General features: G+C 49.3%; 1 protein-coding gene across 3 annotated transcripts in view; it reads left to right on the forward strand.

The window, feature by feature from the left end:
• Nucleotides 1–24535, forward strand: part of REEP1 (receptor accessory protein 1) — a 105567-nt gene that overhangs the window by 44572 nt on the left and 36460 nt on the right. For all 3 annotated transcript variants that reach the window (XR_005885199.1, XM_040993578.1, XM_040993579.1), the window contains exons 2-3: nucleotides 10054–10126; nucleotides 18852–18928. Coding sequence is in view for 2 of the 3 variants with exons in the window: in XM_040993578.1 (XP_040849512.1) it covers nucleotides 10054–10126; nucleotides 18852–18928 (150 nt within the window). In the remaining variant the exon portion in view is untranslated. The remainder of the gene's footprint in view (nucleotides 1–10053; nucleotides 10127–18851; nucleotides 18929–24535) is intronic.

A 24535-nucleotide genomic window follows, 5' to 3' on the forward strand; every position in this document is an offset into this window, starting at 1 on the left:
GCATGATGCAATGTAATCAATAAAAAAAAAAAGTGTTGAGGCACTTGTGGCTTAGCACTCAAGCTTGGAAATCTCGTATCCTGGTTCCAGCCCCGCCACAGCCTTGCTGTGTGCTCTTAGCACAAAGGCGAACCTCTCTGACTCCTGCGTCCGTGGTCAGTGAGGAGATCACAATCATGTGCTTCTTAGAGTTTTTGTAAATACACATGTCTGTAAGTGGCTTGCTCCACTCACAACTCACACTGAGCAGCTGACAATGGTTACTCTGATTTACACATTTTTCTAAAGGGGAAATTTTCCTCCTTCATGTTAATTTCTTGGATTGTACAATATTTACCTCTCATGAGCACTTTTTTTTAAGGATTTATTTTATTTTCATTGGAAAGCTGGATGTGCAGAGAGGAGGAAAGACAGAGAAAAAAAGATCTTCCATCCGATGATTCACTTCCCAAGTAGCTGCAGCGGCCAGAGCTGAGCCAATCTGAAGCCAGGAGCCAGGAGCTTCCTCTGGGTCTCCCACGTGGGTGCAGGGTTCCAAGGCTTTGGATCATCCTCTACTGCTTTCTCAGGCCACAAGCAGGGAGCTGTATGGGAAGTGGGGCTTCCAGGATAAGAAGCGGCGCCCATGTGGGATCCTGGCACATTCAAGGCAAAGACTTTAGCCACTAGGCTACTGTGCCAGGCCCTAGCACTGTCTTCTTCTTTTTTGTTTTATCGAAGATTTATTTATTTTTATTGAAAAGGCAGATTTACAGAGAAAAGGAGAAACAGAAAGACCTCTATCTGCTGGTTCACTCTCCAAGTGGCCACAATGGTCAGAGCTGAACCGATTCAAAGACAAGAGCTTCCTTGGAGTTTCCCATGTGGGTACAGGGTCCCAAGGCCTTTGGTCCATTCCCCATTGCTCTCCCAGGCTGTAAGCAGGGCCCTGGATGGGAGGTGGAGCAGCTAGGACATGAACCAACACCTACATGGGATCCCAGCACTTGTAAGGTGAGGATTTAGCTGCTGAGCCATCACCCAGGCCCAAACAATTGTGTCTTATGCCCAGTCATGATCCTGGCCATTTGGGGATTACAAATGCAAATAATGCATTTATTTTTTTAAAGTTATAAAGTGGGGAGAGAGAAAAAGAAATTTTCCCTCTGCTGGTTCACTCCCCAGATGGCCACAGCAGCTGGGTGAGGCCAAAGCCAAGAGCCTGTAACTCCATCCTGGTGGCAAGGACCCACCATTTGGGCCATCTTCCGCTTCTGTCCCAGGAGCGTTAGCAGGGAGCTGAAGCAGATGTAGAGCAGCTGGGACAAAACCATTAACCTTGTGGGATGCTGGCTGCTGAATTAACCTACAGAGCCATAACTTTAGCCCCAATATATATGGTTTTAATCTGAAACAAGAAACTTTTCTGACAGCTCCATCCTTAAAGCCAACTCTTTCTGTTAATGTCCTGGAATTTTTTTGTTCTCCTTCATGACCTAGTTGTACCTACTTTCATTTAGGTCTACAGAAGCAAATGGCACAGTTGCTACAGAGTTACTCTCCTGCTGTGGAGGGTGAGAGGGATATCTGTTTTCCAAATAAAACAAGTTCTTGGTTACTGTTTAACCTTTAGACTGTTACATAGCATTCTACCATGCTTTTTAGAGCAAGTACCGCCATTCCAATCAGAGCAATAAAAATAGAAAATTGGTATCCAACCAGAGCCTCTTCTTAGCAGTCCTACAGAACTCATATTACCCTGTGATGCTCACTGCTGTTGGGGTTCAGCAGCCAGCAGAGGGGTTCTGAGTTTTCTCCTGTAGAGTGGGTCCTGGCCCCACTGCTGCATGCTTCCCTGGTCTGGCCAGCTCAGAAGCAAGGGTCGAAACAAGCTGCAGCAAGCCCCAGGTTTCTGCAGCCATCACTGTGCTTGTTTCCCAGCTGCCCTGCACTTGTTCATGATTGACAGGTACTGAGTGGTCAGTGGTGTTTGGATTGGGTTGTGGATACTCTACTTCCAGTCCAGCTCCCTGCTGATGTGCCCGAGAAAACAGGAGAAGATAGCCCAAGTGCCTGAGGCCTCTAACAGCCACACAGGAGACATGTTTCAGGCTTAGGCTGGGCCAGGCCAAAGCCATGGAGCTTCCACCAGGTCTCCCTGGTGGGATGTACTTGGGCTACCTTCTGCCACTTTCTCAAACACAGAAGTGGAACAGCCAGGATTCAAACTGGCTTTTGTATGCGATGCCAGCTTCACAGGCAGTAGCTTTACCTACTACACCACAGCATGCTGGGGCTTGAATCATGGGATGTCAAGCATCACAGTTACATCCTCAGCAGGTGAGTGCAGGGGTGGGAAGGGCTTAGTGCTGCTGAGGCATGTGTGCTGGGACAGTGAACGCCTGGTGCGGTCCCTGGAGCCTCACACACCTCTGCACTGCCATCTGTGGGGTTCCTCACAGACATTCTTCTCTGGCTCCCTGCAAAGACCACCTCCCCACCTTTCTCAGGGGTCCTGTGTGACTCCATCCTCTGGGACCCTCCCCTTTCCATTCATTCTTTTTTTTTTTTCTTTTTTTAAATATTTATTTATTTTTATTGGAAAGTCAGATTTGCATGGAGGAGAGACAGAGAGGAAGGTCTTCCATCTGATGATTCACTCCCCAAGTGACCACAATGTCTGGCACTTCACCTATCCAAACCAGGAGTCAGGAATTTCCTCCAGGTCTCCCACAGCAAGTGCAAACCCCTAAGGCCACAAGCAGGGAGCTGAATGGGAAGTGGAACTGGGTTAGAACCCACGCCCATATGGGATCCTGGCATGATCAAGGCGAGGACTTTAGCTACTAGGCCACGGCGCCGGGCCCTTCCATTCATTCTTGATGTGTTCTCGTCCTCCAGTTCCAGTTTGGGGCCTGAAGCTTTCACTGTTGCTGGGGGCGGGGCACGGAGACTTTGAGAGAAAGTCAGGATCATTTGGATGGATACATTGCTGGGAAGCCTTCCAGGGCCACACCATTGAGGAGCCCTGCAGAGTAATCCTTATTAGTTTTTGCTGTCAGTCTGCTTTCTCATTCTTTCGCCCATTTAAAATTTAGGATGTAACTCATGCAGAGTGAAATCCATTGTTCTTACTGCATGGTCTGTGAAGTCTGACAGATGCATCAGGAGCAGGTTCATTGTCTCCAGAGTCTCACACCCCTTGGCAGTGGACACCCATCTTCTCCTGGCCTCTTGCTGCTCCCTCCAGTGTTGACTTTTTGAGATGGTCCTGGCGGTGGTGCCGTGTGCTCCTTAGCCTTTTGAGCCTGACTGTGCTCCCTTAGCCTGGTACATTTGCATTTTGTCAATGAAGTCATATTGCCTGCCTAACTTGGTGCCCAGTGCTGGAGTGGTTGAGGGGAGGAAAGTCATTTTCTGCCCTCAGAGACCTCGTGGTCTGAGGGTGGGCACTCGGGTCCATTGTCCCATGCCTTTCCCTCCGCTCTGAGCATGCACACTTTGCCCAATCATGTATCTTGCTCCAATTAACGTGGCCTCCCAGCCACCTGTGATCCCCCAGAAACTAAAATGTTCAACCTTCTTGAAGAGTCTAGAGCAAGGAATCTGAAGCCAGGTTGACTGTTTGGGTTCAGTTGACCCAAACTGAACTAGCAGCTCTGGGCCGTGTGTTGGACTTGGAATCTAACGCAGAATAGGAACAGAATAAGTATTTGTTGGACAAATGAATGAATGAATTTCTTAAAAGATTTATTTACTTGAGGGACCACCACAATAGCTGAGCCATCCCGTCATGGCACAGACAGAAGTCCCGTTCCTCCTTCCCTCTCCTCAAATGCCTACCACTGGGAGGAACCATGACTCCTTATCTGGGGACCTTCTGGCTGAGGGGGTCAAGACTCTGGCCCTCAGATCCAGGGAGGGGCTTGGATGGGAGACAAAAAGTCACAGGGCTGCAGGTCTCACCATAATGATTGTGGAGTTTTGCTTTTTTAGAAAAGGTTTATTTTATTTGACAAGCAAAGTTACAGAGAGATTCGCCACCCACGGTTTATTCCCTGAAGTGGCTGCCAAAGCCAGGAACCAGAAACTTCATTCTGGTCTCCCATGTGAGTGTCGGGGGGGCACTTGGGCCATTCTCTGCTGCCTTTCCAAGCATTAGCAGCAAGCTGGATAGCAAGTGGAACAGCTGGGACTGGAACTGGCACCAATATAGGACGCCAGTCCTGCAGACAGAGGCTCAACCAGCTATGCTGCAGCACCAGCCCCATCATGATGATTGTTTTGAATCCGTTCCTTGTCTGTTTGCTGGCTGCCTTCCCTCCGAGGGCACACAGTAGGATTAGCAGAGATTTCATGGTTGAGTGAAAAAATGCTCCATGCTTAAGAGAATTGGCATCTGGGGTTAACTGTCTGGGCCAGGGAAGTAGCGTTTGTCATTCATCTGGGTTGTGTCTGCAATGCTGAATCTTCTCCACAGACTCTCGAGTACTGCACAGTGACTGTTGGAAGTAGGTATGTCTGGTCAGTGCACTCAACAGAAAAAAGAAAAGCTAGATTCAGAATAGTGAAGAAACACCCACGGTGGAGCCAGCACCAGAGCTTAGTCTGATCTCCAATTTCCGCCATTTTCCACCACACACTGGGAGCGTTACATTGTTTAAGAATAGAAATCTCTACCATTGAGACTTAAAAATAAAAACAAGAGTGTGAGGATTCAGACAGATGTCGAGCTGAGCTTGAGTGGCTTGCATCGTGGAGCCGCACAGACTGACTTGAAGAGCTGCAGGATGTTTGTTCTGCTTGCAGCAGGCTCTTGTACTTTTATGCTTTTTAAAATTGGGTTTGGGAGCATTTCCGTAATCCAATTCAAGTCATCTCTTTTATAGCACACATTACTCGCGGCTCTGAATAAGCAACTAATTCAGCTGTCATCCCTGGCTTGGGCTGAGGCTCCGACTGCTTCATCTGCAGACTGGGAAAGTTACCCCAGTTGGCTGGGGGTGGGGGGCTACTGCCACCCGCCGAATGGGCAAGAAGTGGACAGGAAGTTGTTGAGAGGGGATTTCACCAGGGGGAGTGGGTTGCATGTTAGCTGCTCCCCAGCTGCCACAAGGAGACAGGACCTGACAGAAAGACTGGAGAGAGGCCGGCTAAATCACACATGGCTCTTTCTGTGCTGCCCAGGTCAGAGAGACTCCAAGGGGAGCAGTTCATGTGCTGCAAAGCCCCATCTTGTCGCCTTGGGGATCAGTCAGTGCGTGAGGCAGGGCCGGAGTGGAATTGGGAAGGAAGGAGGCTACAGTCGCCGCCTCTGGTCCTCACCTTTTTGTGCTTTTAGATACCCCCCTGCGGGCTCAGAGCCTCCAACTTTGGTCAGGAAGGTGGTGCAGCCCAACAGTGCCCAGGAATGGTGAGCAGTCCTCCATGGGTGACGTTTGTGGGCACTGCCTGTGACTGTTCTCTGTTCTCTGGGCCAGAATTCTGGGGAATTGATCAGTAGCTGCACAGATGCACACCTTGGCGGGTGGAGTTGGTGTGTGGCTCTTACTGTTTCAGACTATGCCTGCTTCTTTGAACATTTTCTGTTGTTCCTGGGTCACTGGAATTTTGAAAAAAAAAAAAAGATTTATTTATTATTACTGGAAAGGCAGAGAGAAGGAGAGACAGAGAAATATCTTCTGTCTGCTGGTTCACTCCCCAAGACACCACAATGGCCAGAACTGAGCCGGTCTGAATCCAGGAGCCAGGGGCTTCTTCTGGGTCTCCCACATAGGTACAGGGTCCCAAGGCCTTAGGCTGTCCTCTACTGTTTTCCTAGGCCATATGCAGAGAGTTGGATGGGAAGTGGAGCAGCCAGGACACAATCCAGGGCCCATGTGGGATCCTGGTGTATGCAAGGTGAGGATTTAGTCACTAGGCCACCATGCTGGGCCTCACTGGACATTTTTCAAACTCATCAGGCAGAGTGCCCTTGATGGCAAGGTGACATAGGCCATGCCCATGGCCCGAGGACCAGGAAGCAGTGCTATAGATGAAAGCTTCTCAGCAGTAGGCCTGTTCACTTTTGAGGCTGTGGACTGTCCAGTGTGAGGGAGGGTGCTGGGCAGCGTTTCTGGCTGCCACATGTCCCCCCCCCCATCCCACCTCCCACCATATATCATAGCAGCCTCTCATGTGGGAAAAGAAGTGTCTGCAGATGTTGTCCCTAGGGAAACCAAATTATCTGCATTTAGGGATCGCCACATGAAGGCATAGTATTGCTGTGGAACCAATGACCCCTGCTGGCTGTGGCAGCTGTGGCATGGCAAGAAGGCAACTTGCATGAAAGTCCCTAACAGGGAACTCAAGGAGGAATGGGCAAGGATAAGCAATGGGGCAGGTAGCTGTGTGGAGCCAGGCCATCGGGGGTGAGGGCTTCAGGATGGGAGATAATGATGGTGGGGAGAAGTGGGGACAGGTGCAACATGTGACCGCGTGCTGGCTGGGAGGTATGGCCAGCTGGGAAGTAGCTGGGAAGCGTGCGGTAGTAGAGAGCCTGGCTGACTCCTGGGGAAATCGCTCAGCCTTCTGCCTTCCATTTGCCAGGTCAACCTTGAGTGCTGATAGCACTCTAGATCCTTCCAGATACTTGACTGCTTTCGTCCTGACCTTGTAGAGAGAGCAGGGTGAGCCTGACAGGCAGTTGAGTTCCTAGGAGAAAGACTGGCTGATCATTTACCCAGTCAATAAACATTCAGCAAGCATGTGCGTTGGCTGTGGCTGTGCCACAAGGGAGGGACTCCATTGATCACCCACACAGTGGTCTGCATGGGGAGACAGAGGCCACCAGTGCAGCCGGCCATGGGGCAGTGAAAAAGGCAGGCTGTGCTGTCAAACGTCCTGTGTCTGCCCCCAGCTCTGTCCCTTGGGCAAGTGAGCAGAGTGGCTCAGCTGTGGTGGTTCTGTCGGTGAAGTGGGTTAGAGAGGATCCTCGTGCTCTGTGAGTGTGAACTGGCCTCCCAAGCACTCCCCGAGAACTATTATAAATGTTCATTCTCATGCCTGAGGGCTCCCTGGACTTTGAGAGGATAAAAAGATCCTGAAGGGGGAGTGGCTAGTGACTTCACTCAAGTGGCTGTTTTGGGATGGGTCTTCAAGGGCTAAAGGGTCCTTCTCAGAACATAACAAGACATTGTGAGCCTGAGGGATGGTGGTGCAGCAAGTGAGGGTCAGGAAGAGGAAAGAGCAGCTGGAGTCACAGATTGGGAATGAGCGGGACTGATGGGCTACCTGTTGGCTCTGCTCCTGAGGCTGGACACAGGGGTGTCAGATTAGGGACCTTGAGAAGGGGAAGGAAGCAGGTAAGGCAGTGGTAGAGACCCTGGCAGGAGCCATGGGACTTCAGAGTCCAGGGTCACTAGGTGTGAGTGGAAGAGCCTGCCAGCCACTTTGGCTTGGGCCTGTTTTCACTTGTGATAGAAGAACCAGCTGCTGTATTCCCATTAGGCAACTTTCAGAGAGCAAAAAGCCAGCCTGTCTAGCATGGATCCCTTTGTGATTAAATGAGGGCCAGACATGGGGATGCTGGCTCCAGCTCATGTCAGGAGAAGCCAGGAGACTGAGCAGAGGCTCCTACTCTTGATGGCCCTCAAGGCCAGCTCTGTCACCACTCAAAGTCACAGCTCATTGGAGCTCAGCAGAACCAATTGGCTATGAGATTTGTCTTCTGCCACTCCTATGCTGGTCACCTCCCCTTCCCTTCACTGTTCAGGGGCTATACCTTCCTGGCAGATGGGTTTGGTAGCCAGTGGCACAATTGACACCATGCACAAAGCCAAATCAGCCCGTGCTGGCTGGTGTCCCTCACCAACCAGACCTCTGGCCCGGGTCAAAAGCATCTTCTGATGGCACGGACTGTGGCGTCACTACTCTGACACATCATCACGTAGTGAATGCATCCTTATTGATCATATCCTGCTGTGCCAGGCACAGCATGTACAGTTATGAATAAGCAGATGCCAGTCCTGGCTTTGCAGCACCTGCAGAAGATCTGCAGGGGCAATGGATACCAAACAGCCCATCCAGGGGTGATAGATGGTAATCTAGCGAGTGCATGGAGTTTGACCATGGAGACGAAGGAGAGGAGTTTTATGTTAGCGGCCACTGAGGTCAGGAGAGGCTTCTAGGAGGAAGTGCATCATCCTGGGTGTATGCAAATGCTTAGGAGTGAGGCAGAGTAACTGGGAAGACCTACCTCACCAACGTGGCCTGAGACCAAACCCAGGGAACTTTGCCTGGTGGCTGCGGCCCTACTGCCTGCCTTCGCTGGATGGATATCCTCCCTCCTACCCACAACCTTCTTTAGTTCCCTTTGACCACATTGCTCTTTCTTCCCTTCTACTGCCATATCTTGCTCCTACACAAACCATCATGCATGCCTTTGTAGAGGCTGGCTCGGCCTTCCATGTCCAGAGGTGGCCAAGCTGGCTCCAGACCCTGCTTTACTTAAACCCTTGGAGGTCTTGAGACCTCAGACAAGCAGGTAACTAATTGCCTGGTGCATTGGGGTCCTGTCTGTGAAAGGGTTCCCAAGACATAGGGGGCCAGGCCTGCAAAAGCTGAGGTCAGGACCTTTGTGAGACAGGGGGTTGCACTCTGCCTTCCCCTACAGTGTCAGAACCTGAGTTGTCTCTGGGTTTTCCATGAAAACCAGTGTTACCCAGCTGCAGTTCCTGTGGCAGAACTGACCCCTGCTTTGGTAAAATGACATGTGGACTGGGTGCTTCCGGTGCCGCCTCTGTATGCTAGAAAACTGTGGCCTTGGGCATCCTCAGTGTGGTGTCTTTTGTAATCAGGCAGGCTCCCTGCAGGGACCCTGGAGGCTCTGTGTGGTTGTCACTTGAGACAACATGGATTCTGTGGGACTCAGACCAAGGCTGCTCCCAGTGGCTTGTGCCCGAGTCAACACCTAGGGTTACCTTGTCTGCTAAACCCCTCCACCTCTGAATCTGGACCATTCAGTCATCTCAAACTATGTGTTTATGAATTGCTATGAGGAAGGTGCCAGAGACGTAACACTGAACCCACCCCCCCAAAAAAAAATTATCCTTTGCCATCAGGGGCACTTACAATCCTACAGGGAGCTGGCTCTGATGAGTGAGCAGGCATTAATCATAGAAAAGGGTGAAATGGAGGGAGTGGGGACAGGTAGAGCCATGTTGCACAGGTCCTTAGGCGTGAGGTCATCATGGCATCTGATGATCCCAAGCAGCCCTGGGCAGAGACCTGTAAGAGCTGAGGATGGGGTGGTTCTTCTATCAAAATCAGAGAGCCAGCTGCAGGTTCACACAGGCTATGTTGATTGGAAGAGGGTTGGTTGCAGGACGCAGTCATGAAGGGGGTGACATTTGAGGAAACTATAGGGGGAAAAAGAACCATTTATTTCAAAAGCATAGAGAATCACCAATAGGTGTCTTCTATGTGCTGGTTCACTCCTCAAATGCCCAAGATAGCTGGGCTGGGTCAGGCCAAAGCCAGGAGCCCGGAACTCCATCCAGATCTCCCACATGGCTGGCCAGTGCCCAAGTTAAGTGCCGGGGTCTACTGTCCCCTAGGGTGCATGTTAGCGAGCAGCTGGAACCATAAGTGGGCCAAGATGAGCCCAGGCACTCTGGCTGCAATGGGATGTGGGCTATGCCAGACACCACACCTGAGTGAACTTTATGGAGGAAGGTTTTTGGTGTTACACAGGGTATGCTTAAAGATTGGCAACCACAGAGGAAAGCTGGCTTTTAATTTCAGTGGTCTTGACTGCTCCGCTTCATTGTTCCCCTCCCCGTTTTGGCAGCCATGATTCCATACTGCAGGGCATGAAGGCAGGTGGGTGTGGGCTGTGATTGGATGTGGAGGTTCCCCAGGACACCCTTGCTGTAAACAGAGCACCTTCAGGGCAGTCGTGAAAGTGAGTGAGGTCTCTCCAGATGCAGTATATCCTCTGGCCTGGAGAAGTACCCCTGGCATATAAGATAGACATCTTGTTTCTCACGGGATGAATGCAAATCACAGTTCTCTTTTCCTCTCTCTCCCCTCCAGGCTTATATTTGGCACCCTTTACCCTGCATATTATTCCTACAAGGCTGTGAAATCAAAGGACATTAAGGAATATGTAAGTAGCTCCTTGGAGGGGGGTGGTGACAGGGTACAGGAGGGATGACTGGGCATGTGGTGATGGGAGATGGGGCTGCCCTCCTTGCTGTGGATGTCAGGAGCATCCAGTGGAGTCCCTGTGTCAGCCTTCTCATGAGACTTCTCTGGTGCCCTCTGGCTGGTCCCATCTCCTCCTGTGATGAGCTGAGGAAAGGGAAAAGATACAGCACCCAGAAGCACAGACCCCTGGCCCCTGTTGCATGCCACCAGTCTTGGTTTCTTTTTCTGGGGGACACCCTGGCCTCAAGGATCCTGAGGGGACACCCAACAGACCGGTTTCAGGCTCCTGGTTCTCCAAGTGTTCTAATGTGGGACTCATATTTTTTAAATTGATTTTTAAACAATTTTTGAAACATCTGAAAAGTTGTGTTCATTTGAAAGGCAAGGAGACAGAGATACACACACATGTGCACACACACATGTACACACACACACACACACACACACACACACACACCACCCCCATCTACTGGTTAGGAATAGTCCAGGCTGAAGCCCTGAACCTAGAAGCAAGACCTGAGTCTTCTCGAAACTAAATTCTGCCGCCCTTCCCAGGGTGTATGGTAGCAGGAACCTGCAATTGGAAGCAAAGCTGGGACTTGAACCCAGGCACTCCAGTATGGCACAGGACATCCCAGGTGATGCAGTCACTACTCTGCTACCTGTCCCTCTACTTCCTCACACATCACTGAGCCAGTCTGCCATGGTGAAGGATAATTCCGAGAAAGCTTAGAAAGTCATCGTTTTTTTTCCCCTTGGACTCCCCCCAGGAGGTGTTGGTGATGAGACTAGCAGCCTCCAGGCCTGCCTGCCTGCTTCCCCATCCCAGCTGCGCTGGGCTTGTGTGTTGCTGCTCCAAGTCTGGGACTGAGCCAGTTCCCCTAATGGATACCAGGTGCTGGCATAGATGGAGCTGTCTCAGACTGTGTGCTGTACATAGCTGTTCGATCACAAATCCAGAACCTCCTGCTTCTCAGTTGCCCTGTCACAGGGTAGTGTAGTTGGCCACCTCCAACAGCCCTCCAGCTCCCAACCCTTCTTGCTGCCCACAGTCCTAGAGTCTGTGCTGGGGAAGACAGTCACCACAGTACAAGATCTGAACCTCTGACAGGCGGAGGCAGAAATTCAATTCTACCACTTCATCCGGGAGAGATCAAACCCTTGCTAATTTTTTTTTTCCTATTATGATGAAACTCACAGGAGCCTGGTTTCTGAGTAGAACGGCAATTCATTAATTTGTGAGGAAAACTTCTCATGGGCCCACAGAGCAGCTGTTTGTGTTGGCTGGGGAGCATATGCTTTTCCTGATAGGAAAAACTCCTTGGGAGTTAAGATGAGGAGATGCTGGGTCTAAAAAGAAAGAAAGAAAAAAAGCAAATGGAAAAAAGGGCTGAGTAGCAAGTGAGAGCTACTGCCTTTGTCTGTACAGACCCAGCATGCATGCATGCACGCACACACTCCTGTCTTTTGGCTAATAGACTCACTTACCTACGAGAAGGCTGAACTCTTGCTCCCTGCGCAGCTCCAGACACAGAGATCAGTGACCACTGGCCTGTCATCACCAGCCCCTGTTCCTTCCTTTTCTACTGCCACTCGGTTCAAAATGTTGCAATGGCATAGTTGCAGCATTCTTTGCTTTCTTTTTCTGATTGTTGTAACAAATTGGGGAGCATTGTGTCCTCGGCTTTTCCTACTCATGAGTCGTGGGGGCCACCTGCATTCCCTGGTGCACATCCCTTTAGCCTTCTCAGCCAGCAACCTTGCAGTGCTCTCCCCCACCCCTCCCCTTTCTTTCTCCCCTTCTCTATCTCTCTCTCTCACTCTCTCTCTCTGTCTCTCTCTCTCTCTCTCTCTCTCACCATTCTTCCCTGGTCACAGCTGGGGTAGGTTCTCCACTTTGAAGGATACCTGTGATTATACAGGGGCCACTGGGATAGTCCAGGTGAATCTGCCCCCATCTGATGGTCCCTAACCTCATGACCCTGTAAAGCCCAATTGGCCACAAGGGTATCAGGATGTGTGTGCCCTTGAGGGGCCTTTACCTTGTCTGCCACACCTCCCAGCAGGTTCCCATGCCTCCTAGTCCTCCTTTCCCACTCTGCGCTCCACCTGACCACCAGAAGCCTCTGACCAGGGGACCCACTGCTTTCACTGCCCCTGGCTCACCACTGCCTCCCACAGTGAGTGCTTCGCTCCCTCTTGATCGTGCCCTTTTCTGCTTTGCAGCCACCTCGCTTCAGGTCTGCAGTGCTGTCACGCTCAGAACACTAAGACATGGCCTAGGGCCCAGGACTACCAGTGTGGCCTGAGAGTTTGCTGGAAAGGGAGGAATCCCAGGCCTATCCCACCTCCTAAATAAGAGTTGGTGTGTTTAACAAGAACCATGATTTGTGATGGCCAGAGCTTCTTGATGTCTTTCCAGATTTACTGCTTGAGTCCACAGAGATTTTTGGATGAAAATTTAGAAAGGGATGGAAGGGAAATGGTAGAATAACTGGAATGCTGGAGGAAGATGCTCAGAAATGTGAGGATCCAAGAAGGTGGTGGTGCTAAGAGCTGAGTTCGCACCACAGGGAGGGTCTGCTTGGGAGACCTTCGCCCACATTACCGTTGTGGACCTTGGCTGCTGAGTAGCCCGGAGACAAAAACAGCCTTGACAGCTGCCTCTTGGCTGTGTAACACTTACATCACACTATTCCTTTGGCCTTGCAAACAGCCTCCCAACAGGAGTTCTGTAGCACACATCCACTTCTCTAGTCCAAGTTTCTACAGTTGTTGAGTCCAGCTGAGGACCAGCGTGCTGGGTGAGGGCGTCTCTTGCTCCAGCCATGACAGATTCCAGGCTCAATGCTCCAGAGACTGAATTGTCCAAGGAGCCGTCAGCCACTCTGTCCTGCCGTCGAATAGCATGGAGAGAGGACTCCTTAGAGTACAATTAGCCAAAATAGTTATACTTAACACAGAGAGGAATGAAATCTGGAGAGAAGCTTCAGTTCATGTGTAAGCAACTCATGCATCCATAGCTAGCATTCCTTTGTTCAAGGTAACATCAGAAATTTTTATGTGAGAGTTCAGTGTGGTGTTTGAGACACTGGTTAGGATGCCCATATCCCATAATGGAGTGCCTGAATTTGAGTCCTGGCTCCCCTCCTGGTTCTCACTTCCTGGTTCTCACTTCCTGCAACAGGTGATAGATGGTTCAAGTACTTGGGTTCCTGCTGCACATGTGGGAGACCTGGGTGAGCTTCAGCTGCTGGTGGTGACCTGATCCTGCCCAAGCTGTTCTCAGTGTTTGGAACTAAGCCAGTAAGCAGGAGCTCTCTCTATCACTGTTCCTCTAATTCATTTTCAAAATTATGATTCACACAATTATAAAATCAGCACATGTTGAGGGCTAATTCATTAATGAATGAGGAAACTAGTAAGGTGTTAAACAGCTCAAAGGAGACATGCAAGTGAGAGGTGATGAATATATTATTAGCTTGCTCTGATCATTTCAGAATATACTATATCAAGGTAGCTTGTTGGGGGTGGGCATCGGCCTAGTGGTTAAGACGCTCATATCCATGTGGGTGCTCCCCAGGTTTGATGGCCTGTCTCCACCCCTAACTTCAGCTGGCTGCTAGTGCTCACCCAGGGAGGCAGCAGTGATAGAACTCATGGAGGGGAGGACCTGGATTGGATCCCCAACCTCCTGCTTCAGCTCTAGTTAGGGACTAGTGCAGGCATTTGGGGAGTGAGCCAGCTGATGAAATCCTCTGTTCTCCCTCTCCTCCCTCACAAGCCCCTAAATAAATAAAATTTTAAATAAATATATATATATAAGATGTGAATTATACCTAAATAAAAAAGTCAAAGAGTGTATACACAGATATAGATATATAAGCAATTAGGAATATTGAAGTGAATTGTTAGTATAAATTAAGCTGCTATCCTGGAGATAGGGTGAAGAAATAATTTGTCCACTGGACAAAACACATTTGCATCTCTTTAGACAAAACTGTTTGCAAAGTTTGATGGCTTCCAGTAGGCTTTTGTCTGTGACTTTGCCCCGTGGTGATTTAGTCTGGGATTATTGGCTTGACTGCTGGGAGCTCCTTAAAGGGATGGAGTTTGCCTATGTGAGATGGGCTGTTGCTGTTTTTAAGAAGTCGCTCTCTCCAGCCTTGGGAAGCCCCACATGCCAGCACATCAGGAAGATTTGAAAAAAAATAGGCTGAACAGTAGGGCACACAGTGAGTTAAACTTCCAGTCTGGCTTCTTGCTGAGGTTGCTAGGAGGCAGCAGGTGGTGGCCCAAGTATTTGGATGTTTTGCGCTCATGTGTGAGATTTGGCAGAGCTCCTGGATCCTGGCTTTGGCCTGTTCCAACCTGGCTATGGTGGGCATGTGGACAATGAACCATGGGTGGAAAATCTCTGTGTCTGTATGTCTGTTTGTCTATATCTCTCTGTTCTACCTTTCAAGCAGAAAAAAATAAACATTTAAAAGTCAGAAAGCAAGCAAATGCAATCAATCTGCTGCTAGTGCACACGTGTTGCTTGAAGGTGCTTGTCCTTCCAGGCTCAGTGCCCAGGTGGCAGTTTCCCATACCCACTCTCTGTGGGCCTCCCTGAGCACAGGGCTGCCCACTGTGAGCTCGTATCAGCAGTGGAGGTGGAGGAGTCATCTTTGAACCAGACTCAGACTGTTTCTTTCTCCATCCTTTGGTGTAAGGGATTACTAATGAGACCAAGGTGGGACCCATATGCAAGTTTTATGAAAGCTTGAAAATGTTCATGTTAGAGGACCCACCCAGCATGATGGCTTAGTAGCTAAATTCTCACCTTGAGGGCCCGGCGCAGTGGCGCAAGTGGTTAAGGTCCTCGCCTTGCACACCCCGGGATCCCATATGGGCGCCGGTTCTATCCCGGCAGCCCGCTTCCCTTCCAGCTCCCTGCCTGTGGCCCAGGAAAGCAGTCGAGGATGGCCCAAAGCTTTGGGACCCTGCACCCGCGTGGGAGACCCGGAAGAGGCTCCTGGCTTCGGATCGGCATAGCATCGGCCGTTGCGTTCACTTGGGGAGTGAATCATCGGATGGAAGATCTTCCTCTCTGTCTCTCCTCTCTGTATATCCGCCTTTCCAATAAAAAAAAATAATAAAAAATAAATCTTTAAAAAAAAATGATTCTCACCTTGAGCACACTAGGATTCCATATGGGTGCTGGTTCATTTCCCAACTGCTCTACTTTCTATTTGACTCCTTGCTTATGGCCTGGGAAAGCAGTAGAGGATGGCGTAAAGCCTGAGGACCCTACACCCTTGTGGGAAACCCAGAGGAGGCTCCTGGCTTCTGGCTTTGGATGAGCTTAGTTCCGATCACACTTTGGGGAATGAGCCAGTCAATGGAGCATCTTTTTCTCCTTCTCTCTGTGAACCTGCCTTTCAAACAAACAAACAAAAATACTACCTTTCCAATAAACATAAATAAAAATAATGTGTGTTTGTTTTTTTTTTTAAGGAAATGTTTGTGTTAGAGGAGGATCTGTAGGGAAGCAGAGGCCATAGCAGTGACAAACCAGCTGCCTGCACAGCCCCCAGGAGAGGCCTTTCACAGGCTTCATGGGACTCTGGGAACAGGAGCTGATGGATTGCACGCTTTCCCACTGGCCTCTCAGGTTCACAGAAGGTCCCCGGGCCTGCCCCCTGCCAACTCAGAAGCCTCTGGCTGTGGCTGAGGGTCACAGCTTCTCTCCTGGATCCTGCTCCTGGGCATGACCCCTGACAGCGACTGTAGCTCACTCACTCGCTCGCTTGCTCACTCTCCCCATCTACTTGAATGAAGGTCAAGCCAGTCAACTCTGTGCCCTGTTTTGGAGGAAGGTTTGGATTGATTTCCTTGCAGCAGGGAGAAAGTCATTATCCTTAGACTTCTGGGAGGCACAAAGGGGAAAATCATTTCCTGGCGATTTTAGATGAATATGATTTCCAGCTCTGAGTCACCAGCATTCTTTGTCAGGTTCAGTGAGTCATTCCCATCTCTTGCTTTCTGCAACAGAGGGTTTTAAGGTGCAAGGGCATGTGATGGGATCTTCTTCAAACTTCTTTTCCGTGGCTCTCAGGCTATGGCCCAGCCTCTGGCCAGTGTGTCCATGTTGCTTTTCCAGGCGTCTTGCTGAGATGGTCTCCTGAGCTCTCAGTCTGCCCTCAACTGCACTGAGCCCTTCCCCTCTCCCTAAATTGGCTCCTTCTTTATTTGCTTGTTGGTGTCATTACTGAATCAGAGAGCCTTCTCTACATTTAAAAAAAAAAAAAAAACACATTTCAGATGTGAGACAAACAGTATCAAGCAGTAAGAACACACCTGACAGGCCAGATGGGCCTCTCAACAAAGCACTGAGAACCCGGTCTGCATCATGCTGTAGTTTTCATTTTAAAAAGATTTATCTTTATTGTAATGGGCACAGTTAGAGAGAAAGGAGAGAGATTCTTCATGTACTGGTTCACTCCCCAAATGGCTGCAATGGCCAGAGCTGGGCCGATCTGAAGCCAGGAGTCAGGAGCTTATTCTGATCTGCCACATGGGTGCAGGGGCCCAAGCACTTAAGCCATCTTCTGCTGCTTTCCAAGGCCACAAATAGGGAGCTGGAGTGGAAATAGAGCAGCCAGGATTTGAACCAGTACCCATACATGATGCCAGCTCCTCAGGTAGAGGCTTAACTTACTATGCCATGGAGACAGCCCATACTGAAGTTTTTAAAGATGTGGAGTCACAGTTTTTTCTCCATGCTCCCTTCTGTTTCTGGCATATTGCTGGGCATGACTTCAATCAGCACAGTGCCATATTTATTTGAAAGGCAGAGTTAGACACACATACACCCCAACACACACACCTTTCATCCACTGTTTTACTCCCCACATGGCCAGGCCAAGTCCAGGATCCAGGAGCTTCTTTTAGGTCTCCTTAATGGGTGCAGAGGCCTAAGCACCTGGGCCATCTGCTGCCGTCCCAGGTGCATTAGCAGGGAGCCAGATCAGAAGTAGGGCAGGCTGGCACCCATAAGGAGTGTCGGCATCACAATGCCAGCCCCCTCTCACACACAGGCCAATATCCAGCTTCCTGCCTACCAGTGCGGTGACCCTGCATTTATCAGCCACTCATTTCCTGATTTCCCCGTTAGGTGTGATGCTAGTTCAATGGTTTCTTGGTAGGTGGGCTTTTTCAAGTGGATTAGTTTCCTCTCCATGGGTGCTCCTGCTTTGCCAAGTGTTTTATTTTTTTTTTTAATCACAAATGGATATTGAGTTTATTTATGACTGATTCAGTTTCTTCAATAGTTTTTACATTAAGTAAAATGTAAATTTTAAGTTAAATTTTTCGTATTTTAAATTGAGTTATTCCACTTTTTATTATGGGGTTGTAAGGAGTCCTTTGTATTTGGATTTAAGTACCTTATCAGGTACATGATTGCAGTTTTTGGAGCATAGAAGCTTCTTCTTTTTAAAACTGTATCTGTTTAAAGGTCACAGTTACAAAAAGAGAAAGGGAGACAGAGAGAAAATCAAACATCTTTGTTTTTCTGATTCATTTCCAAGATGGTTGCAATAACCAGAGCTGAACCAGGCTGAGACCAAGAGCCAGGTGTTTCTTCCAGGTCTCCCCTGTGGGTGACAGAGTCCCAAGTACCTGGGCCATTCATGACTGCCTTTCCAGATGAATAAGTGGGAATTGAATCTGAAATACAGCAGCCAGGACATGAACCCATATGGGATGCTGGCATTGCAAGCAACCGCTGTATTTGCTATGCCACAATACTTACCTCTATTTTTTATGAAATTTATTCTAGAGGGAGAATTATACACAGAGAGCCAGAACCAGAGAAACCAGTATCTCTTTTCTTCTGCTGGTTCATTCTCCAAATGCTACAAATGCCAAAGCCAAGAACCAGGAGCTCTTCCTGGTCTCCTGACGTGGGTGGCACAAGCCCAACCACCTGGGCCATCCGTTATTGTCTCGTAGGGCATTAGCAGGAAGCTGGGTCAGAAATGGAGCAACTGTAACAGAAATCAGGGCCCAAATGGGATTCTAGCACCGCAGGCAGCAGCTTAACTGCTACACCACAATACCAGCCCCAGAAGCTTTTAATTCTGATCTGTCCTTGGGGGTGGCTTGTAGGATGGGAGAGGGAGGGAAAGTCAGAAGACAAGGAAAGCTGTTAAGAAAACCTTGCAGTGGTTTTAAAAAGAGGACCAAAGTGTTAGGGGAGACAAGCAATGGAAATGGCAAAGGAGAGTCCCATGGAAGATACTTAAGGAAAGACCCGGCTTCTGCAAGGGGCCCCATGACCTTCCCATGAGACATACTTCTTCAGTAATCAGTGAAGGTGACTGCTGTTCCATCCCAGGGAGGCCAGCCCCGTTCAGGTTCACAGTCAGCGTGGAGGCTTACAGCATGGCTCACCTGATATTGGTCCTGCAAAAATAGCCTGAGACATTTCTGGGCTCACCTGTCTGCTCTTGAAGGCTACCAAGGGCTCAGCTGGGCTTTGCTCCTGAGTCAGTGATGGAACATTGGGGAGTGGAGCTGGACTTGAGTTGGGGCAGTGCAGGGTCCTTGTTCCATATGTAGGCTGAACTGTCTGGACCTGTTCTTCACATTGGGTACCCCTTTTCCTTGACCTTTGCTTGACCTTTGTTTCTCAACAGGTCAAGTGGATGATGTACTGGATTATATTTGCTCTTTTCACCACAGCAGAAACGTTCACAGACATCTTCCTTTGTTGGTAAGTACTCAAGGATGTGGGAGGTTTCAAGAGATAACTTTGCCCTTGTTAGGGGAGAGCTGGCAAAGGGCTGAAGCCTCAAATAGTACCCCAAGCCACAGATGCAAGCACAGGAATGTTAATTGGAGCCATTTTATAAATATTTGCTTATTCAAAAGGCAAAGTGATATCAAGAGAGAGAGGAAGGAAGGAGAGTCTTCCGTCTGCTGATTCATTCTCCAGAAGGCCTCAACCACCAGAGCTGGGCCAGGCTGGGGCCGGGAGCTTCATCCAAATCTCCCATGTGGGTGTGGGGGCCCAAGCACTTGGATCACATTCTCCTGCTTTTCCAGGTGCATTAGCAGGGAATTGGATTGGACATAGAGAAGCTGAGACTGACAGAGGCACTCATACAGAATGCTGGCATTACACATGGCAGCTTAATTTGCTGTACCACCATGCTAACCCCTACTCAGATCGTTTTTAGTAAATTAGTCCATAAAAGTTGTTCTTTCTGTTAATATTTATTGAATGACCTTATAAGAGCAGGTGTTGTTCTAGGCCCTGGGCATGTAGTCATGAGTCAGACACAGTTCCTCAATTAATGGAGTTGGTAAAGAGGCATTCATGTGTCAAAAAGAAACTGAAGAAACAATTTGCAGAAGTGTGTGATAAAATTCCTATCCATCCATTTCACTAACAATGACAGCTGTGTGTCCTTATTGAACAGTTATTGTTTTAAAAGTTATTTATGCTTGAAGGATGCAAGGAGGCAGGTGTTTGACCTAACAGCTCACACAGTGATTAGGCCATTCCTGTCCCACATGTCAGTGCCTGACCTCAGCTCCCAGCTGCAACTTCTGCCTCCAGCTTCCTGCTGAAGCAGACGTTAAGAGCAATGCTGATGGCTCAGGATGCTCCCTGCATGGGAGATCTGTGCTGAGTTCAGGCTCCCGCATGGGAGATCTGTGCTGAGTTCAGGCTCCCAGCTTCAACCCGCTAAGCCGTTGTGTGCATTTGAGAGTGACCCAGTAGACTGTGTCTCTCTCTTAATAAAAGAGAACTTTAAAGGGTGTGAATCTGTACACTCGTGAATGTGTGTTAGATACTAGTTAGCCAAAGTTATTTCCACAACATGGGCTCATGGGGTTAGTTTTGCATTTGCTCTGTTGTGTGAATGTTTTGCCTTCAGAGAAAATAAAATATTTTCTTATCAGAGGGGAAAAGAAGTTCTTGTCCTAAAAGCACTGATATGAACTTGCACTTGGAATGCCCTAAGTAAAGGAACAGACCTAAATACTGTTCCTAGAAGTCCTGGTAGGGTCAACTTTTGAATTATCTGGCTGTGTAGTTTTCCTCCAGCAGCAGGCTGGCATTCACCTCCATCCAGGGAGGTGATTTGTCTCTGCCATCGTGGCCTCAAGCTGTGGGGACAGAATCTGAATTTCCTAATTCCATAAGCCCATCTGCCCTGCATTGTACCCAGGCCATGTAGCAGACTCCAGATGGGGTTCAGTGGCGTTGAAAGGCAGCAGAGAGCTCTGCCGAGCCAACCCTTATGTTCCTCAAGCATGAGAGGCAGGCACCAAGCATCCGGCCCTCTTGGGCAGAGCAGCCTTGGGCAGGTTCCTGTGTGAGTCACGAGGATGGCCATGGACCTGGCCCAGTTGTCCCCGCAGAGTCAGTTAAGTAGCATGATGAGAGCACACCCAGCCCGTGCTCCTGACCGTCTCATGAACTCCTGGGGGATGTTTCTGTTTTCACCTGCTCCTCCCAGCATCAGCAGCATTTCAGCCTGGTCGTTTTTTGGTGAGGTGGAAATCCTGTGCAGGGATGCCAGATTCCTCCCTGGGATGCGCACTGGAGTGTTAGTTTCAAGCTTAGTGCATACACAACAGCTGCTTTGGGAGTTGATTTACTTTTCATCTGGGGAAGCATGCTGGTTTTCTGTTGCTGCCATAACAAACGAGCGCAAATGCAGCAGCTCAAAGCAACACAGGTTCATTTCCACAATTCCTCCAATCATGGGACTGGGTGGGATCAACTGGGTTCTTTGCTCCAAATCTCACAGGGTCAAAATCAAGGTTTAGCCAGCCTGGGCCTAGATCTGGGGGCTCTGTGTGAAAACTGTCCTTGCAGATTCATTCGGATCATTGACAGAATGCAGTTGCTGATAGCTGTGGGCCCAGAATTTTCTCAGCGTGGGTCCACTCTTCCCCTTCAGTCCAGCTTTGATACACCGGCCTACCCACTCATAACACATTTCAGTGTTTGAGATTTTGGGACTCGCAGAGGTGAGGCCCTGACTTTAACCCGGAGGCCGGGATATTTCTGGTGTGAAGGACAAGTGGTGTTTGAGTGCCCAAGGGTGTGCCAAATCATCTTTACTACAACTATTCTGCTTTGCCATTGACACATGAAGGCAACCACAGACAATACATAAATGGCTGGGTGTGGTCTCATGAGGAGAAGCCAGGGTACCCCAGGGACCATAGCCCTGAAGCTTAAGGACTGTGTTTTCAGCCCTGGCCAGTTACACTCCTAAGCTGCATTTGTGCCTATGCTATGGGCCTCCCCATTCCAAATTTCACTCTCTTGTGCTCTAGTGATCACTTTGATGCTCAGTAGTAAGTACTAGTAAGTGCTACTGGTGGTAAGCACTTAGTACTTAACTATTATCTGGGGATCACTTGAGATAAATAAGGCCCCCAGGAGTCTTCCCTTATGTATCTAGAATGAAGGAAGGGGAAAGGGAGAAGGTTCTGGAAAGGTGGTCTAAGGGTTGTTCTAGTACAGATACTTGTAGAGCCCACTGTTTGCTGGTTCTATTCTGGCACTGGGTGGCGTAGGCACAGCCAGCCCTTCTCTGCTGGAAAGAAGGTCAACGTGGGGTATGCACAGACCTTTCTTTCCCTTTATAGTTCAATAGATTTTCCAGAATGAGTGAGTGAAGCAAGCAATCATTCAAAAGACAAATCCGTCGGTAAGCCAGTAGTGTAGCTGTGAGTGGATTTGTGGGACAAGCAAAAATCTTAAGGAAAGAAATGGAAAGAAGATGGGGTTTAACCATCTGCTTCCAGGGACAGCTGTTTGGCTGTGTGGCATCCTGTCTTAGATTGTCTGGGATCAAGGTTAGGCTCCCTGCTAATGGGAGGTTTCCTTTGTGGGAGACTCTGGGTCACGAGTTCCCAGCTCCTGGCTTCAGCCTGAGGCAGCCCTCACTATTGCAGACTTTTGGGGCCTGGACCCGTGGATGGGAAGCTCTGTGTCTCTTGATCTCTCTCTCTCTCTCTGCTTTTCAAATAAAAGGCAAATAAATTTTAAAAATAGGGATTTTGCTTCTGGGGATTTATGCTAAAGATACATTTGTATGCATACATAAAGAGGTGTAGCAGGAGACTGTCTTGCAGCTCTGCTCTGCTGTAACCATGGCGAATACCTATTCTGAGGGTCTGGGGGTGGTGCTCGGACCCCCACACTTGGACGTGGAAGTTGAGGCAGCTCTCTAGTGACCTGGTATGAGTTAATCCCCACTGCTAAGTTTGTGTGTGTGTGTGTGTGTAAAAGAGAGAGAAGGAGAGGGAGAAAGAGAAGCAAGGTATGGCAGGAGTCCACAGGGTATTCCTTGTGTGCCAGGGACAGTAAGGAAGTCATATACATGCAGTTGGGGAACCCTTGACAATGTTTTGTTCTGTAACAAACTATATGACGGTAGTCCCATGAAATTTTGACGTCACAGGCATCTTCATTTGAGCATGCAGATTCTGTGATGTTTATACAGCAGTGAAGTCACCCGATGATGCCTTTCTCAGAGTGTGTCCCTGTCTGAGTGATGCATGACTGGACCTGTATGATTGCCTGTGCCCAGCCTACCTCTACCCTTGCAAGCTGATGATGCCTTTGTTTTTGCTTTTGCTTTTAAAGAAAGGGACCAGCAGTCGGGAGCAGGATGGAGACTCTACTGTGGGCTCTTTTGGCCTTTTAGTGTCTCTCGTGGTGCATACATGACCTATTTTTTAAAGCCTCCGTCTTCTACATAATAAATGAAAGAGTGGCAGTGTGGCAGATGCCCTTGGGATTCTCTGTGAGTTTTGTGTCAGTGCCTAGGCTTCCCAGCCTCATTTGCTTTCCTCCTGGGGCTGGCAAAAGGCTTGTTTTCCAAACAAAGATGCCTCCATTATTAATCCCCCAGAGTGAATCATGCCTTCGTTCCTTCAGCCCCCATCTTCTGTGGCTGTGAAATATGAAAGTGCCTCCTTGTTGCCTAGCTTATTGTTGGAAATAGCCTGCCAGGGTGGAGGGCAACCAGGCTTGGAAGCTGAAGACAGGAGGAGGAGATAGAGCATGGGAGGCCAAGGCCCTCGAGATGACAGACTGGAAATCATTATCCGGGCAGGAGTCTGGGGAAGGACAGATTCTGCTGATCTCTCAGGCCAATGCAGGTGGCATCTGCTGTGTGGCAGCAAGTTGTACAGATGCCTCAGGTTTTGTTTTCGTGAGCCACGGTGGGACCCACCCAGGGAAACTCAGGGCTGCTTAGGAGGCCTAGGAAGGAAGAAGGAAGGAGGCAAGGCAGGTAAGCTGGCTTGATGTGGGCTAGCTGGAATGATGCCTGTGGGCTCCCTCTGGGTATCTGTGCCTGTGCTAGTAGTGGCTAGTGGCCAGGAACAGTAGGTCCCAGCAGGGAGAATGAGACTGGAGTGCGGCCTTGGAGTGGTTAACTTAAAGCATGTGGAAGGCGTGCTTGGGAGTGAGCTCTTTGCTATCACTGGGAAGGAGCAAGGGTCAGCAGGGGCCCAAGATGTCAAGCATCAGAATACAGACAGTGAAAAAGCACAGCTATGGTTCACATACTTCAGGAACGCCAGATATGGTGGTGTAGGTTGTTCACAGCACAAGAGGGTAAGTAGGGCTGAGATCTAGACCAAGCTGTATTGGCCAAGTCTCCTGCCCACAGAACTGCATCAGATCAAAGGGCTGGCTGACTTTTTTTCTAATGAGCTAGCAGAGGCCCATGGGGGCACCTGTCTTAGGTTGCAGTTCTATATTATTTATAATTCTTATATCAGTCTCTTGTTTGCATTTCATGATGCTCCAAGGGGCAGGGACAAAATCTTCTTTGCTAATCATTGTTTTCTCAGAATCCAGCACCAGCTGGGATATACAGATGTTGGGTGTATGTTGGTGAGATAGATAAATGAATAGGCTCAGATATGAAGGACTACAGACTTCATAATTATCTGTCACCTGCCTATACCCCTGTCCCCAACCCCAGGCTTTTTGGCATGGAGAGGATCAAAACTTGATGATCTGGGGCCCGGCGCGGTGGCGCAAGTGGTTAAAGGTCCTCGCCTTGCACGCCCTGGATCCCATATGGGTGCCGGTTCTAATCCCGGCAGCCCCGCTTCCCTTCCAGCTCCCTGCCTGTGGCCTGGGAAAGCAGTCGAGGACGGCCCAAAGCTTTGGGAACCTGCACCCGCGTGGGAGACCCGGAAGAGGCTCCTGGCTTCGGATCGGCATAGTATCGGCCCGTTGCGCTCACTTGGGGAGTGAATCATCGGACGGAAGATCTTCCTCTCTGTCTCTCCTCTCTGTATATCCGCCTTTCCAATGAAAAAATAATAAAAA

Source organism: Ochotona curzoniae, unplaced genomic scaffold, assembly GCF_017591425.1.
Source record: "Ochotona curzoniae isolate NIBS_2020 unplaced genomic scaffold, NIBS_Ocur_1.0 contig_883, whole genome shotgun sequence".
Taxonomy (NCBI): Eukaryota; Metazoa; Chordata; class Mammalia; order Lagomorpha; family Ochotonidae; genus Ochotona; species Ochotona curzoniae.